Genomic DNA, 18,475 nt, shown 5'->3' with positions numbered 1-18,475 from the left:
TCCTGTTTGTCAACACAATAACCGTAAGGTAATAGTCCTGGGGACAGCTTCTGGCATACATAACCTAAAAGGACCGCTGTAAACCATCTAGTCTGTCCTCCTGCAGTGATCAGGTGTGTCAAGGGCATCTCTGACAGATTTTACGTAGTTTGTTACTGCCCTAACAGCAAAGAAGTTTCCATAACTAGTGTATTCCATGATTTCCATTAGGAAAACTGTTCTGATATAGAAATAATGGCGAATACAGCTTCTTTACCTAAGACTGATCCCTTTGCTTTCCTCCAGTGAAACAAGAGCAATGACAAGTGTCTACCCTCTTTGCCATGACCTTTCCCATTCTGGGAACTGTTGCGTTCACCACAGTGCTTTGTGGATGCTGTGGAGTTCATGACTCAGTATGACCAGGCACCACCAGATGAGCAGCAGCAGACCCACATGGGAAGGCAACAGCAGCCCGCAGCTTGTGTTTAAGCGAGGGAGGGAGCCTTTCTAAAGCTGGAGGGCAAGACTAACAGTGATGAGAGAATGAAAGTAGTCCAGGAGCCTGGTTCTGTTTCCTGGTGGAAACTGAGGCCTCAGACTGTCATATATCTGGAAGAAGCACAATGGCCGCAGAGGGTTTGAGTTAATTCTGTTAGGTCCCATGGTGGGTTTCATGGATAGGGTTCCTCAGTTATGGAGAACTTCCGAGGTGATGTTTGCACCTGTCCTATTCCTGCCAAATAAGAGTAAAACATTCACAAACAAAAGAACCCCATTGAGTATTATGAGACCTTTGAGATTTAAATGGGTAGGTGTACTGGTGTGTATTGCTGGCATATTCTCGGCCTCTGGCCCTCTGTAAATACAAAATCTCATCCTTTATTTCTCTCTGTGATGGTCAGCAGTGTAGTATCTGAATTCCTAAACCACCTGTGTACCCATACCTCCCTTTATAGGGGAAGACAGTCTGATTTGTGCCTTCTGCTGACCAGCATGTTTATCTGTGAGGGCCAGGTGGCTCCTACCTTCCAGCTTTCTGAAAGCTGTTTCCTTGAAAAGACAGATAGGAAACAGTAGTATGCTGACAGCTGTGGTTTTGGAGATGTAGAACAGCCTTGGCGGTTACTTTCAAGCTGAGATTTTCTCTCTGCATCTGGAGATAGTTTTCTGCACCTTGCTGGACAAACTGAACAAATGGCTTCTTTCCAGGAACTCTCAAAAAAATGCTGAGTGCACTCTTTTCTGCTCTACAAACACCAATGCTGGCAATGGAACTGGTGTGTGCCCAGCACATTGCCATTTCCCACTGACACTGTATCAGCTGGTATTAAGCCAGAACTGGAGTTTAATGCTCTGACATTTCCAGATGTAAGGGCGGATCACGCTTACTGTAATGAGGAGACTCAGGAGGGCTATGCTGAATTACCAGGCTAAGCTCATCGTAGTTTAAATACAGACATTTCATGTCCATCCACACTGTGAGGTATCACGTGGAGGTTGTTATTAAACCTGCAGTCCAGAGAATCTGGGATGTTTGTCAACTAAATATAGCAAAAGCAAATCTAGATGTGGTATCTCTGGTGGGCTGATCATGCAGGTTTTGGTCTTCTGTTGCAATCCTAAACTTTACAGAAGTCTTGTTTTTTCTGCTTTTGAGCTCTGCATTGTGTATTTGGCTGAACACAGGAAGTAAGATGGCTAAATTTCTAATAATTGCATGGTTAAAAAGGTTTCTGCCTCATTCAGTGGCGATTTGCCAACAAGCGCTAGGCAACAAAAGACAGAAATCAGCATTTAGTTGTTGGTGCTTAGAGGTCAGTGTTGCCCATTATGACAATCCTTCTTGAGATGAACAGGGAAAATAAAATGATCCATAAATGCAATCATAATTTACAGAGAAATCTCTTAATTCTTACTGAGAAGAAAGGAAGGTTATCCTGAACTGGATGATAAGGCCAGTACAGTTTTAATGTTTTTCACAATAATGCATATATGTGAACAGAAGTTTTCGATTTTAGTATTAATGAAAGTAAAATAAGCCCATTAGTTCTCTTTTTACTTTAACTGAAACTTTCATTAATTTCAACCAAACTTTCACTTATTCTGTACTAAAAATATCTCAGTGATCTTATTAAAACTGATAGAAAAAAATGTGAATACATAGCATTCTAAAAAAAAAAAAAAAGGTGTTTAACAGGTAGCTGTTTTTATTGTCAGTAGAATAAATATTGCCATATGTGAAATTTGCAGGTTTCATTGCACCACTGGAAAAATTGTAGGGGCTGATATACAAAAAGTGTCAAAACTTCAAAGTGCTAGACCGAGCTATGTGGAATGGTTACCTATCTCATTAATCTTAAAAATGAAAATGAAATCACAATAAGCTTGTGCCATGACAAGAAAGTAACTTTGCACAGGGGTATTTTCCTGGTATTAACTTTGAAGGCTGTATTGTAGTAAGCTTTGCCTACAGAGGTTTAAATTTTTTCACTCCTTCCTCTCCACCTGCAGTTTGCTGCCAGGTATCTTTTTAGAGGCTTTTCCCTCTCCTGGCATGAATTGTGAGCTCTGTAGGGACCTGAGCGTAACGGTGCTGTGGCTGTCCTTGGTTAAAGGCTCAGCTGGGCCCAGCAGGGATGAGTGTTTCCTTACACAGGAGGTTCCCAGCTCTGCAGATGAGCGAATGCTGAAACATTAATTCTGGGCTCAGCACCCTGCTGAGAACTCTGGGGAGGAGGGGGATCACCAGTGGGCAAAACCCTAAGGAGATATTTGTCTATAATCTTTCTGTAATCTACTTTTTAATCTAAAGCTAAAATATTATCTGGTCTGATTGATCGCACTGCTGTCCAACAGCTATTGAGATATGTTAGCTATTGAGATATGTTGTACAGTTGATTTTACAGAAAGAAGCCATGATTTTAGCTAGCTTTGGCTCATCAATGCAACAAACGTCTATTATATTTCTCTGAGCCCCCAGAGGGTTGAGGTGGGAGAAACTGCAGCACTGTACAACCAACAGTGTTGACACACGAGGAGAAGGGCCATAGTGCCCTGGGGAGTCCAAACGCAGAATGCAATGCTCCGAGAGACTTGGGAACCACTGTTTGTGACTAACTGCAGACACAAGTTTTCGTTTCATTTAAGTTCAGAAGACGACCACCTGAGGTCTCCCCAGACGCTGAGGTGTGGCCTAGCAACAAATGACAGGAATACATGTAGAATATATTGAGAAGATTTCATTTCCCCTTGGCTTCATATTAAGTTCCAGTAAAGACACGAGCTTTGCTCTGCACATCTCACTGGAGTACACAGCATTTGCCGGTGAGGTGGTCCTCTGTGACAATCTGTTGCTTGGACAAGCTGGTTTGGTCTTGGTTTATTCTCTCTGTCAGATGTTAACAAAATGCTTACTCATTTCAACAAGGGCAACTGATAATTCAGAAACAGCTATGGGGTATTTTGGCTGCACAATCCCAGCAAAGAAACTGGTCTTCTGTCTCCTTACTGCATTTTCCAAAGAGATCAGGATTCCTATGCATTCAGACTGTATTAAACCAATACTGCTGAATCTGGAGGAGTTTAAAAATGTCCTAGGATGGTTGGAAATAATTGTTCATGAGAGATTACTTCACTAAATCTTTCCGTTCACAAAAAATAAGAACTTCACCACCAGTATTTATAATTTTTTTTAAAACAATCAGTCTGCACCAAGCACTGTGACACAAATTGTTCTGTAGGTGTTTCCTTAATATTTTGTTCTGTGGAGAATGTTCCCATAAATACACGAACACCAGCAGAGTAAGATGGAAGCCACAAAAGTATTGCAGGAACAGACATTTCTCTGACTTGTTTCTGAAATGATCAACTACTGCCACTATGTTAAAGGACATAAAATGAGGCTGCTGAAATGTGAGGCTGTTGCTTTGGACTAAGCCCTTTGCTTCCCCAAATGTCTGTAGTCAAAGATTCTTTTATACTTTTAAACTCCAGTTTTGGAACTAAGGCTGGAATAGCTCTCTTGGCTACTCTTTGTAGTGACTCACCTAACTTAAAAGGAAGCATCATGGATCTTCATTTTTGTTTGGATACAGTTGGTATTTTAATACCCTTGGAACGATGACACAATTACCCAGCACTAAAACTTGAGAGTACCCTAAGCTTAAATTTTTTGCATCTCTTTTGTGGAGCATAGGCTCTTTAGGCTGTAGGATAAGCTACTTATATAGTAGGATTTTTCTTAAAAAAACCCAAAAAACCCCGAAGTCATACATGAATTATACGTGGTATTTATTATTGGCTGTTCCTCTCTTCAGCCCAACCTTTTGATAACTTGTCTACTGCAAAGATTATTCCTCTGCAAGCAGGCAGTAAACCTCAGTGACATTGTTCCAGGAATGAAATATTAAACCAAAGGAAGAACTATCTGCACCTGCCTCTAATGTTAATTTTTTGAAACCTGGATTAAAAGCACTTTACTGAAAGAAATCAGTCTTAGTTTCTTTAGACTATGAGGCTTCTTGATAACATAGTTCAGATGGGGATCTATTTGTGTCCCTGTGTTTTCCCTGAAGTTGCAAGTATGTTTCACCTGCCATTTCAGACCGTAAAATAAATTCAGTTACAATTTTTGGAAAACAATGTGAGAGAAAAAGATCAGAGCATTGTCTGAAAATGCATGGGAGAGGAGGACCCCCAGCAGCAAAAAGCAAATCCCCAGACTAAATGGAAGAGGAAAGCATGTTGCTTTTATACCCTTCTCCCCAGCCTGAAATGCAGCTGTAAGTTACTTACCTAATTCTAGCTTTACCCTTTCAGCATAATGTGATTTAGCAGGGCAATCATTCTTTAGTTCAAAATGGCTGTAATATTTCCAGTACTGCTACGAAACTAATACTGCCACTTCCTTTCTCTCTCCTTATTAACCACAGATCACTCTCTGTTGGTTTTCTACAGGGTAAAATTCTCCCTTGAGTTTTTGAAAGGCATGTGCCAGAACATGGACGCGCCCCTGCGCAGTGTGCGGTACAGCAGGCAATGAAAGCATGTCAGGACAAGGACATTAATTCCTGCCTCAGCACCCACTGTCGCTGCACAGTTGACTGGCTTCCAAAGCATTGCAAAAGCAGTAGCCTTCAGCAAATATGGTTTTATCTGTTACGTGTCCACAGCCGAGATACAGCTTACAGAAGAGGTCTCTTCTCTGAACAGATATAGGAGAGCTAGACACGAAATAAAGGAAAGTGACAAGACTTATGAGGCAGATGGAACAATTTCTGTATGAGAATAGACTAGACAGATGAGGACCGAGATTGACAATGAAAAGTTACAGCGGAATAGTGGTTCTTAGCTCCTTGCCCCCTCCCCATCATATACTTCCTTGTACAGTGGCTTTCAAATTGGAGAGATATTCCTGAAGAATTTACTTTAGGAGGAGTTAAAGCATGTGGAGAATGGTGATCTGGCTGATATAGTCTGCTTGCATTTCCAAGAGGCTTTTGACAGTTTCTTTTTTTTTTTTTTAAGGAAACTAAAAAGTTGAGGGATAAGAAAGAGGGTTATGGCATTGGAGACATGTTTAAAAGGTAGGACAAAGAGGGCAGCAGTAAATGGTCACCTCTCAGAACAGAGGGAGGTTAGAAGTGCAGGGGTCAGAGCTGTTGGAAAAGATCTGAAAATGGGTATGTGCAATGAGGTTGAGAAAGTTTGCTGATGATACAGATTACTTGGAGGAGGGGGATGAGGAAAGCAGATTGTGAAGAGTTCTTGGCTGACTGGGCAATGAGAGAGGAAGTGAAATTTAAGTTATGTAAAGGGGTGCACATGAGGAAAAACATTACCCTAAATTGATGCATAAAATAATGGCCCCTGAGCTGACCATTACCACTGACGGCCAAGATCAAGGGTTACCACAAATGAAAACATCAGCTAAAGCAAATCATATGTCAGTGCTTATTAGGAAAGGAGCAGAGAAAGTCATATGAACCCAAGAGTAACAGACTTGACTCTGCTGTGCCCTTCTGCTCCCCTCTCCTCAGTGACAGGACGGTGAGACTGGAGAAGTTCAAATAAGGGTGACCAAAGGCCCCTGCCTTCTCTTGAAAGAACAACTGAACAGGACAGGACTCCACAGCCTGGGAAGGAGTTTATTTAGGAGGGGAGGTGATGCACATCTACAAAACTCTAAGTGCCAGGTAAAAGAACAGATGTGACTACTTGTTTACTGTTGTCTGGGTGGAATCAAATGAAGCTACTGGGAACCAGCTGCTTCACCCTCCCTGGGATCCCTACCCACTCCAATGCTTCAGGCAAGGAAAAAGCTGACCTGCTGAACTTTGCCAAAAAATATTGGCTGCTTCAAGCTGGCATGGATTCTAGAGAAGACTGAACAAAATTCAGAGCAGAGGTCTATTTGGCTTGGTAAATACAGAGAAAACATAGATAGTTTAAGAAATCCATCAAACTAAATACAGTTGGAGCCCAGGACAGTATTCAGGGAAGTGCTTGCTGTTCTCGGTCTGTAACTGTGGAGAAAAAAAGTTGGAGTTGGAGGATCCTTGTTCTGACCTAGCACAACTACTCTTGTATATTTAAATTACAAATATCCAGTCTACAGGCACTTAATGCTACCATGTGTGTGGGAGCTGGCACACGTCTGCCAAAGTGTTGAGAAGTGTATTTTCATCATATAGGTCAGAGGTTCTTCATCTAACAGTTAAACCCACTAAACTCTGTAACTGATCCAATACAGTAACACTTGGTTTGACAGCTGCAACTTCTGCTTTCATACCCATTTCATTCCTTCTTGAATAGTCTGGTAACTGAACACAGTGAGCATAAGGATGATTCCTCTTCTACACAAGTTTAATATTTGCATTTGTCCTTCAGTCTCTCTTCAGGCAACTTACAAGTTGTTTTCATTAAGTCTTTTAGGCAAGAATCTGTTTTCCCCACAGCTTACGTGTATAATATTTTCCATTTATTCCCTTTCACTTTCTTTTTCCTATACAAGAGTTATTGAGCCAAAGCAAATTTCTTGTTTGTGTAACCTGAAGACTTTGACTCATACACATTCGAGCAGACATCTGCAACAGCTTAGGGCTGCACTGCTTCCAGGGGTCCATCTCTGCTAGAGGTGGCCCTTCATATGGTGACTAACAGGAACATGTGATGCTTTCCCTGCAGTAGCAATTCCCAGTCTTGTGTGTCAGTTTACACTGCCACCCCAGAGTCTGATCTCAGCATGTTTATTATCTAAATAGCCCTTAAAGAACCTTAAGGGTGGGTCGTGACAAGGCTGCTCGAAAGAATGCATGGCAGATGCATGCTATGTATGCAGAGGCCTAATTGTCATTTGACAGTGACTCAGAAGACTGTTTCTTATTCAGGCTGCATTTTTTAAATATCGAAGTGCAAAGCCAGTTATTAGGTAAGCTGATAAAAGCAAGAAATTGTGTAGCTAAGAGAGAAACCCATGCCTTGCCATATGCACAGAAAGGGTTAACAGCTCCAAAACACAAAAATAATCCCTCTAAAATTCAAGGTAAAAATCACAGATGTTAAGAGCCAGACGGTCATTTTGTCCCACTAGATCCTGCAGGTTTTCAGGTAGGTGTTCTGCTTCACCAGCTGCCAGTGCTGGAGATCTCCAAGGAAGCCCATCTACACTAATGCTGGAGGGGATGCACCCAGCCCTCCAGACCCAAACAGCAACACTGACTGGTGTGAAGAGGTAGGGAACAGACAGGATTCCTTTTCGTCTCTACTTAGGGTAACACAAATAGAGAACTCCCTTTGATTTTAGGAAACTACATTACAAATGGGAGCTACATTCTATAAGAAAGGTAATGTATGCACATACTGCTACATGATATTTATTTTCTTTTTCCTTTTCTAGTATGTGTCATAGATTTAATATTGTTTTGTAAGTATGTGGAAAAGCCTAAGGCTGTCCACAAGGCTTTCCACCTGTCACTGTTCAACTGTACATGCTTTTGCATTACTCATGATCTAGCTTCATAGCTCAAAGGCACAAGTGTAGAGCTCTCACCTAAAAGAACAGGATTGGTCATAACAAGGTTGAGTGTGGGCAGCATATTCTCTGGCAAATAAAAAAAGTGGCAGGTGGTACAAAAATTGTTAAACTTGACTCAGCGATGTACTTTACTGTTTCATAAGCAGCAACAATATAATCTGCAATTTAAATACCGCTTGTGTTACCAAACACTTGTAGGCAGGATGTCACTGTTACACGAGTAAGGATAATTCTTCACAAAGTTTTGCACCCATCATTGAAGAGAATCCCTCAGGAATCAATGAAGATGAACACTATATTGTCAGTTAAACTGCTAGCTGTAATACTCAAGATACTTCCAATACATTTGAATTAGGACATTAGCGTTCAGATACTGAGATAAAGTACCAAAAAGGATGGAGAAAAAACCCCAATAAATCTTCTCTCTGTAGTCTTGTACTTCAACATTACTTGAAATACCACTCAGGAGAGCAGTTGATGGGTTCTTCCTTCCAAAGAGTCTTCAGGCGCTGGGCCCAGGCAATCAGCATCTCCTTCCTCTTCTCCTCAGACACATATTCTGGAGCGAAGCAGATGTGAGGTGCAAGGACTTTGACACCACAGAAGTGCATGATTCCATGCTGGACTCAAAGCAAAGAAAGAAATGCTTCAGGAAATGGTCTTTCACTTTCAATTCAAGAATGCGTAAGATTCAAATCTGAAACTGTTTCTCTGACCCAATATAAGGCAGGTTTTCTAAACCTGTGCATTTATCAGGAGAAGGGAAATAAATTGCAAAAATTCATTACCTACGCTGGCAGTCACTATTGAAGGCTAGGCATTAAGCAGAGTGACACAAAAATAAGGTTAACTTCATTTATTCTGCTCTGTAGAGTTTATTTTTAAGTGCTATTAAACCCACAGAACTGTTCTCTTCGGCTGCTGTATGCTATTAAATTTGCAAGTATCAGAAGCAGCCTAAAGTTCATTGTACTGTTTGAATCTCCACAGATTGTTCCTGAACTGCAGTGTATTTCTCATCTAACTCTAGGTATTTTTTTTTAACCTTTTGCCTCTGGCTTAGCCAAATGATCCTGAATAAAGACTAGTGCCTTTCAAATCAGCTCAGCTTGCCAGTTTTCCTCTATATTTCTGAATTCACAGTCATGTTTCATGTTCTTTTTCATGCTTCAAGCTCTGCAGCTAGATAGCCTCACAAGGGTAGACAGCTAGTAATCACAATGGGTCAGAGACCAAAGAATTTAAGCACATCTGTTGTATTATATCAAGAAGTAGCTGGTACAATTTGCCTTACCACCTACATTTCTCAAAGCATGCTCGCTACTTCTGATAAAAGGGTAGCAGTAAGAAAAGGCATCTAACTTTTGTATGCTGATCATGAATGCCAAGATAATATGTGACTCCCCTCCTGCCCTGCATCCTACATGAATCAGGTAGCTATGGGGAAAAGCTATTCTGCACGCTAGGGCTAAAGGAAATCCTATTAACACCAGGAAAACTTCAAAGGCTGACTGTATAAGCTTTTTCCAGATTCCAGTCTGGAGGAAGGGCCACAAAACAACTTTAAAACTCTGTGGACTTTTAGTCTCAGGATTTTAGGGCCCAATTTATAACCTGCAGATGCGCGGAACTGACAACTTAATTATTTTTATATCACATTTCATAGAAAATAAATAATACAACTGTTAAAAATAATCGGAATAATAAAAATTAAGGCAAACAACCAAATAGTCACACATTATACCTGCATGGGCCACAGGAGATAGCGAATATCACCACTGATACTGCCTTTTGCATACATCTCTTCGCTTCCTCCAGTGGTGAAAGAAAACAGGGCTAATTTGTTCTAAAATTAAGAAAGCAGTGCTTGAGTTAGGTATGTTTAAAGAAGAGTGGCTGAACAGTGAAAAAGATATTCAGGGTCACCTGGACAACATAGATTTCTAGAGGAGGTGGTGTGCTCTTTTTCAGACCTTATATGTAGTGGCAGCTCTGAGGCAAAGATTGGTAACGCACAACTCGGCAGTGGACTGTGTGTCAGGGCTTTGGGCAGAAACAGGTTAAAAAGAAAAGGAATTACACATCTGATACACTTGTATGAAGCAGGGCTGACCCTTGTGCTATATTTGGAAACCTGTTGCTGGAAAGCACTCTGTTACTGGGAATATCCTTATTCCTGCCCTTCCTGAATGCAGAAACCTAATGTCACAGTCCCCCTTCAAACCTGTGCTTGCTTGTCACTTGCTAAGGAATAATTTGAGAACAAATTTTTCCTCATATGTTCTAAACCCCCATGTTTCTTCTGCTTCTGTATTAGCCACGGGCTCGTGCTCAGCTTCTATCCTCTCAGTTTTAGCTTCTGTAATTGAAATAACATTTTTCCAGTGCAGTATCTTAACTGCCTTGAGCCTGCATTCAGCATGCAGCTATGATCACTGGGGATTACTCCTATTCATCTCAGTGAGGCAGCCATTTCTGAAATTTAACAAACTGAAATGTTTGGAATTGTTAAGAGGATCAGAAATTACAGAGATTAATATGCAGCAAATGTAAAGGTGAAACGTATTGATTGTTTCTGGATGCTGCAGTTGTTACCAAAGAAGATCCATCAGACAATGGGTCAAAATTTTCCAGGGTTATTCCTAGTGCCACGAAGCATTAAAGATTTATGAATTGTCACCTATAGATACTGATTGGAGAAAAGGTTGAGATAGTTGGGACAGAGGCTTGTGCACTGGGTATTTCAGGTTTCTGATTTAGTTTTGTAGTTTAATTCCAACCTTTGACATCTAGTCCCAGAACAGGATCTTGTCACCTATTCTAGTATGTCACTCATTACAGATTTGTGCAGTCCTACAAAAGTGGGATGAATGACAGACTATAGTTTTAGGAAATTGATCAACTCTTTGCAAGCCAGTGCACTCTGATACACCTACAAAATTATAAAGCACATTTTGTTGGCCAACTAAAAATCTCTAGGAGATTGTTTAAATCTTTAGGAACCACTGCATTCTCATTACTGTATCTACCTTTCATACAATTTTAACATATCAGAAGGTTACTCAACATGTTATCAAAGCATCATTTCAGAAGAGCGTAAAGTGAGAGCTTTAAGCAAAATAATGGAAAATAAAGACCAGTGCCCTCAAAAGCACTGCACAAATCTTGATCTTAATAAAACAACCTCAAAAACATACCTTGAGCAAACCAGAATCATAACAGCGTGGAAAATCATGAGCAAATCCTTGGACCAAGACTCTGTCCATCCAGCCCTTCATGATTGCTGGCATGCTGAACCAATACAAGGGGAACTAGGCAAAAAGTAAATTACCTTGTTAGCACAGAGAGTCTGGGCCATCCTTAGGCCTGCTCTACAGGCCAAATCCTGTTCTCTTAATCTGTTCAGATCTTGTACGTGCCTTCTTCCAGCTTTCTGTCAGGAGAGGCAGTAACTAATGCTTGGCAAAAATAACTGAAGTGCTTTCTGTTTTCAGTTGTCTCAGGGATATATATATATATATCTGTATAACCTGAGCATCTATAGCACACTAACACCACAGTGAATGTGAGGGCTTCCACAGAAATTAAAGTTGGAATATGATGAAGCAGGAAGGTGCCATTTAATTTAAACTTAAGACTGTACAGAATTGAATCTCCTATTGCTGAAATGCAAAAGGAACATAGGATCTCATGGAGAATGTGGCCGAAGAGAGCCTTATTACCAGGAGTGATATCTGGTGATCAGTTCTGATCTGACACTGCTGACAAAAGCCATGGGATCTTAAGAAAGAGTTACTTTCACATCCTCACTTTACTGAGAAGAAAACTTTAACAGTAATGACCTCTGTTTCTAGATCTTCCAGTTAGCCCATGGGACTACAGCCTAAAGCTGTCATATCTTATTTGCATTATCTAGAAGGTTTATGGACTCTTACTCTAGGATGCATCACTATCCCTAAACCTTTGTACACACTGCAGTACAAAAGAAGCAATTCTGTAAAAGCTTAACCACCTGTGGGGCTTAATTCAAGATGGAAACAATGTAGAAACTGGGCAATCACCACTATCTCTAAAAGTGGTGAGTTTAGTCTGTAGTAAATTTTAAATTACTTTATGGTGTCTTTCAGAGGCTTTTTTTTCTGCACCAGAACATACCCAACTCTTCATAGCATTCCACAGACAGAAAATAGAAAGCAACCACTTCCTTTGGGGGACATTTTACTCTACTTATCTCAGAAGCAATAGTGTAAAAATGATGAAGAATTACAGTGAAATAAATTTAACTGAGATATGGTCACATCCTAAATTTGATCTAGAATCAGACAGTGGAACATGTATAGGCTATGTCTAAGGCCAACAGCCACACAAAGAAATGTGAGGCTGGTATTGCTTTATACAGTAATTCTGGGACTTGTAGACACCGAGGACAGAGTTGGCACAGTGGGGAATGGAGATGGGGTGTAAGGAGCTGGTAGGGAGTCCATATAGTTCTTCCGCAACTCAGCAACAAATGAGGACAGTCCAGTCTGGGAAGTCCAAATTCCCTGAGCCTACTGGCTGCTCCCAGCTGCTTGCCCACAAAGTAAGCCTTGCCCTGCTTTCTGCCAGCCTGCCTGACATCCGTGGTCACATGTTTTTGTGCATCCACATACCAAGTTTGGCCCAGAATTGGTGAATTACTGGATTTGCTGTTGTTTCAACCTGGATAACCGTGCTACTGAATTACTGGGTTTGCTGTTGCAAGGACCCAGAAAATAGTACTACTACTGATGTGTATTTCTTACTGTACCATTACTTAGAGATAAAGTGTTTATTCCTAAAGCTGTTAGTCTGGTGTCTGTTACCACATCCCAAAGCTATAACTTGGTGCCTTAAACCCTTACACAGAATTCTGTGTGTACATCAGTGTTTGCTTTGCATAAGCTCCAAGACAAAAGGGACAGTATCAGGCTGCCTGGTGGTATGGCAAGACATATTGAGAATCACAGTATTATTCTGCACTCAGTACTTTCTGGTCTGAGTTGCTCTATGCAAGAGTTTTGGGAGTCCAGGCAATGGGAGCGCCAGTCTTCACAAAACATATGCAGTCAGACTACTTTTGAATAATTTTTAAGTGAAGCAGTGCTGTGAATTTTACTCAAGTATTTTAAGGTTCTAATTTCAGATGCCTTCCTAATCCTCAAAAATGCCAGCATGGAGCCATTATTTGCGTGAAAAATTCATACTGTACTAGCACAAATAATGCTTGCACATGATCCCATATTTTCTAAAATTCACATCCTATCAGAAAAACCTGACACCTTGAAATTGCTATGCTGGATATATACTGCTCTGTGTTGATGGCAGAACTACTACCTCTTTTTACTCTGGCTAGATTCAGTGTTCCTAATGCAATCTATAATCTTCTCACTATTGCCTTTCTTTCGTTCAATGCTGTATAACTGAAGACTTTTAATAACATTTGAAATAATGACCTGAAAAATCAGTAAGTCTGCTTCCTGCACCTTCTTCTGCTCTTCAGTCACATCGTTGGACAAACCTCCTCTCTTGTAAGCTTCCCATGCCTCCACGCCATAATTGAACTCTTCTGAGTTGTGCAAGCAACCTGTTTGTTGAAGTGAAGAGTCATTCCTTATCCTGTTTCTAACATCATAGACAGATAAGAATTAAATAGAAGTCACAATCTACAGTTCTAAATTGAATTACTGCTTTCCATTTTTCTCATATTTTTGTTTTTGTTTGTGTGTGTGTAGATATTCAGCATCATCACAGCTGATGGTGATTTGATTTCAAACTGGAGAGGAATGTAGTGTAGAGCACCAAAATTTTTGCCTTTCTGTAGCTACGTTGGAAGTGCAATAAAAGGACCTAAGCTTGGCTCAAGACTGGTGATGCAGGTGGATGATTTAAGAGGATTTAAGAGAATTTTGCTAATTGCTCTGCCTCTGCATTAGAGATTACTGAAACCACCATGCAGTCACAAGCACTGTGTAGCTGCTGAAAAGCCACTGTAACTGGGAAACTCAGCAGGGGCTGGGGAACCAGTACTGGCTGGCTCTGCTGACTCTACTACAGCTGGGTGAGCTGATTCAGATATGTTTGAATCAGACATATACATTAATTCTGCTGATTCAGCTAGCAGATAATCAATCCAGCAGAAGAGAGAGCCTCATAAACTAACTCTAGCAAGTCACAGAATGGTTTCTGAAGGTATTTCTTACCCATGAGAAATGGACTTCAGAGATTGATTGTGAACATGTGGTAATGCATTTTTCCCTCTCAGTAATGTCACTATGAAACAAGGTTCATATTCAGGAGTGGACTTTTAGAAATGCTTATGTCTGGTCATTAATAAGCTGCTGCTTGTTTTTGCCAGTGTTTGCACTTGACCTGCGCTGTTTCTTTTTGATTCCTATTTTAAAGAAAGTGTTTTAGCAGTCACAGATTATATTGTGGCTTTGTGTTTCCTAACCTGGAGAAATACTGGGGCTAAATGCTAGTAAGAGCACAGTGAAAATACCACAGAAGCCTAAGAAGAGCATCACTGTTTTTGTCAAGTCTTAACTGCATCATCTAGTCATTTTTAATGGTCATATACAACCAAGGCAGCCAGGAGGTGCCAAGACAACTCAAAAGCCCAAGCACTTAAGTGCCTGGAGCTAACCTGCAGAAAGCATTTGTAATCTTGTTCATTAAGAGAAGGTCTCTGCGGTGGATTGCAAATACTGTAAAAATAGTATTTTTCCTCATTCACTTTAAAGGCAAAGCACTTTTATAAATCTCTATTATACAGACATTTCATTTTTCTGATTGAGGGGCCATTTCTAGTGATCAGATTTATTTAAAGGAAGATTATACTTGTTGGGTTCCTGCACTGACATTTCTTAGTCAATGTTAATAGACAATAAAAACCTGGGTCTTGTTAGTTGAGGGATATTTGTACAAAATAATAGCAACTGTTTTTTGGAGCGCACCTAACAGCATGGTTCTGCATTGTTAACGTAGCAGGATAGTCAAGGGGAAAGTTTGTCTCATTATTGTCAAAAAAAGTGTGTTTTGGCTAGTCTCACCAACAATATCATTTCTTGTTGCTCTTGGCTCGAACTGCATTGCATATAAATCAGACACTGTGACACTGCAGCCCTGCTCGCTCAATTCTTCCACAGCAATCCTCTTCAAAGATCCATTCAAGGACTTGGGCTCTTGATGTGCATAGACTATCAGGACTTTTCTCCCTGGAAGCAGAAAGAAAACCAGATGGTACCTTTGAGTATAACAGGCAGATATGAAACAGTTTGTGGAGCTGGGGCCTGGTCCTTCATTTTTCTGTAGTGTTTTCCAAGCAGCATAAAACTAGTGAAAACAGAATGACAGTGGCAGCATTTTGACTCCTGCTCAGCAGCAGTGAGTAACTCATGATGAACTAATCAGTGAATGCCCCCAACCCAGCAATTGTGTGCTTACACCAGGCTTTTCTAGGTGGAACTCAGTGAGTGTGTTTCCATAGCAGGTCAGTGCCCCAACATCAGCACAACCCAGTCCTTCCTCTTGAGTCAGCATTTGCATTTATTCGATTCCACTATACCCCAAAAAGCTCAACAGAGAGGGAAAAAAAAAAATAAAAGCTGTCTGCTGGTTTAGCTCCCTAGGCTGGGTCAGACAAGCTACAGTCCAGATGTGAGGGGCAGGACTGAAGCAGCGCCAGCTTAGATTCCCTCAAAATGTTGTGGAAACAACTTCTGAGAGCTCAGAGCATCTTCTGACTGCAGTGTGGGGTCCCTTCATCTTCCAGTTCAGTGCTGTGCAAGCGACAACATCGCGGTAGATAATTTAAGATGCCACTATCCCACTTCAGCATCATCACAGCGACTTCAGCAGAAAGCAACGTGGTTTCTTCTTAGATGCGAGTGAGCGAGCCATCTAGCGTATCTCAAACTGCTGACAAAGAGGATTTAAGGTAAGCTGAGTGGCAAGACTGGTATGTTGGGGCGGAGTTACTTTAAATTGATGTAACAAGGTACATCAGAGCTTTCTTGTTCAAAATTTTATTGTACAGACCATTTGATTTCTGTAATTCTTGAAAAAAATAATCACTCATCACTGAACGCAAGTGAAAGTGAAATACTTTTATGTGATAGTAATTGTTCATGTATAACCACTGCAGAGGGAAATTTCCAGGGACTATTGAAAATGACAGGATCTGCAAAACCTGAAGCTCTTGGTTCCTAACTGCCAACACAAAATCTCTGGCTTCTCCTGAGTTCAGTTTCTCCAGGGGACACAGAAGCTATATGGCCCAGAGCACCACTGCAGTGGCAGGTAAATGTAAGGTGTCAGAGATAATTAACAGAACGCAAGCTGAATGAACAAGACCTCATTTTTAATCTAATTGTAAGGGGTGATTACTGCTCCAGTAGTGCCCAGTGTCCATGGAACAACAGCTTTGCTAAAAGACTTGCAAATTGTGGTCGAATGCTATCATAAATTTAACACATGTATAGACTATTTAGCCCCCTGCTCCGTAACTTATTCTGGAATATTGAGAGCAGTTACCGCTTTGCTGTTCCTGCTTAACTCTCAGCAAATAGGTAGTTCACGGGCTGGAGCCGAGACAAGCCCAGAGATGCAGTAAGATTAAATCTTAATTAAGCTGCTGGGTTGTTGCCATGTCAGTGCGGCTGAGGGCATACGGCCACAGTGTTTGGGAAGACCACAGTTTTCAAAGGCATCACTTACCGAAATAATTTGTCATTTGAAAAAAGTACTACCTTAGTATCCCCACTAAAACCTGCCGACATGCCAGCGTGCCCCAGCCTGAAGCGAACAGCGTTTTCAGTCCTGTTTGTTCTTACCTGCCATTTCCCAAACCACTTTGCAGGTTCTCTCTCTCGAGCCGGATGCAGCCTGTGAACTCAAATGACAAAACTGCTGATGGCAGAGCCATGGGGAAGAGGCGCAGGCCAGGCCGCCGCGCCGGGAGGAGCCGCGCCGCTGGCTCGGCGTGCCCGCTGGGCTCTCGCCGCCGGCGGGACGGAGGAGGCGCGCTCGGCGCTCCCCGCTCGGCTTGGCCCCGCTCTCGGCCAGGGCACCGAGCGCAGGCTCGCCCTCGCACAGCCCGCTTCACCCGTGCGCGGCACCGCCCCGGCGGGGAAGGCGCGGGGCGCTCCTCCCGCTTGTTCGCGTACCCGCTACGCCCGGCTCGAACCCGCAGCGCTGCGCCGCCTGCCCCGCCCCGGGCAGGCCCGCGGCCCGGGCTGCTTCACCTGCGGCCCGGCGCGCCCCCGCTGCCGCCCGGCCCGGCCCGGCCCCGGCGCCTGCGCTCGCGCGGGGCGGGGGCGCGCTCGGCACCACCCGCCGCTGCGGGCGCGTCCCCCGGCGCTCGTGCTCGGGCCGCGCGCGGGGGCGCGCTCCGTGGGGGCTGCTGGTCCCCGGTGCCGCCGCGGGGGAGGCGGGGCGGCTCCTCACCCACCGGCCGGCGGCCCAGTGCCACCGGTTCTGGTTTTCAAACGGAGAATCCCAGGTGGAAACCGAGTGACCGGGCCCAGCAGGGAAATGAACGGGCGAGCCGCCCGCGCCGCTGGCAGCGGGTGCGCAGGAGCCTCCGAGCAGACCTTGCACCGCCTGCGGTTTCCAGCCGCTCCCGGGGGCTCGGGGGAGACAGGCGCCCCCCCTTCCCCGGGAGAAGGGGACACGCGTGGTGCTGCGGGCCCTGGGGACAGCCCTGTCTGCCAATGGGCAGCAACAACGTGAGAAACCAAGGGTGCGGCTGCCGCTCAGCAGCGTATGTGGAGAACAAAACATGAGCCCGAGCTCTGCTGGGCTGCGCTGTCCTGGTTGTGCGGGAGGCAGCGCGGTGCAGAACTGGGCAGGCACTCCAGAAACCCAGACTGGAGTTAAAAGTTTGCTTACCCTCAGGTAGGATGTCTTATTTTTGTCTTTGCATCCCTCCTGGCAGCAGAAATAATGAGATCTGACAAAACGCTCAGTTTTAAACGGCTAAGGGTTGTTTGCGTTAGTATACTGCTAGCAAGTAGAATTCACCTTTGTGAAGGCTGGGCTAGGAAAGCTGACATAGATGTAGCCCAAAGACTTTGATTTTTGTTGTTGTTTTATTAGAGTTGCTTTTTATAGCGCAGATAAATGACCAAGCCAAAAGTTTTCCTTCTTTTCCCCCTCCACGCGTGAGACCTATTTATGGTAAGACGTGGGAAACTGAAGGAAGAATGCTAGTAGTTTATATACTGTACCTACATAATAGCTGACCAACTACTTAATATGATACCTCACAAAAACAGTAAAGAAAAGATTACACTGGTCCTGCTAACTTTTTTGCATTCAAAACTCAGTGAATATTCGAGTACTTCCAAGGGGTCTTTTTTTGTTTTGCTTTGTTTTCCCTGTTCCTGCTTTCCTCCTCTGGTCACCCTGCAGTGGAAATTGTTTCTGCCTGGACATCAC

At 42.8% G+C, this 18,475-nt stretch overlaps 1 protein-coding gene and 1 long non-coding RNA gene across 7 annotated transcripts in view; one reads left to right on the top strand and one right to left on the bottom strand.

Annotated features, from left to right (window-relative positions):
- Positions 1-3,680: 3,680 nt before the first annotated feature.
- NQO2 (N-ribosyldihydronicotinamide:quinone reductase 2) lies at positions 3,681-17,622 on the bottom strand. Of its 3 annotated transcripts, none has more exons than XM_056332464.1 (7): positions 17,483-17,622; positions 16,870-16,921; positions 15,088-15,252; positions 13,492-13,622; positions 11,215-11,328; positions 9,762-9,863; positions 3,681-8,637 (listed from the first exon to the last, which is right to left on the bottom strand). In XM_056332464.1, the coding sequence occupies exons 2-7, from the start codon at positions 16,874-16,876 to the stop codon at positions 8,464-8,466; spliced, it is 693 nt and encodes a 230-aa protein (XP_056188439.1). In that variant the 5' UTR covers positions 16,877-16,921; positions 17,483-17,622; the 3' UTR covers positions 3,681-8,463. The 3 variants fall into 3 exon arrangements, with proteins under 3 accessions (XP_056188439.1, XP_056188438.1, XP_056188437.1); XM_056332463.1 differs by lacking the exon at positions 17,483-17,622 and adding an exon at positions 17,281-17,359; XM_056332462.1 differs by lacking the exon at positions 17,483-17,622 and adding an exon at positions 17,203-17,329.
- A 6-nt stretch (positions 17,623-17,628) lies between these two features.
- Positions 17,629-18,475, top strand: part of LOC130146379 (uncharacterized) — a 43,066-nt gene continuing 42,219 nt past the window's right edge. For all 4 annotated transcript variants that reach the window (XR_008820881.1, XR_008820879.1, XR_008820880.1 and 1 more), the window contains exon 1: positions 17,629-17,932. This is a non-coding gene — a long non-coding RNA (uncharacterized LOC130146379). The remainder of the gene's footprint in view (positions 17,933-18,475) is intronic.

The sequence above is a fragment of the Falco biarmicus genome, chromosome 3, assembly GCF_023638135.1.
Source record: "Falco biarmicus isolate bFalBia1 chromosome 3, bFalBia1.pri, whole genome shotgun sequence".
NCBI lineage: Eukaryota > Metazoa > Chordata > Aves > Falconiformes > Falconidae > Falco > Falco biarmicus.
Note: the sequence above shows the minus strand (reverse complement) of the source record. Positions and strands in the feature narration are given on the sequence as shown.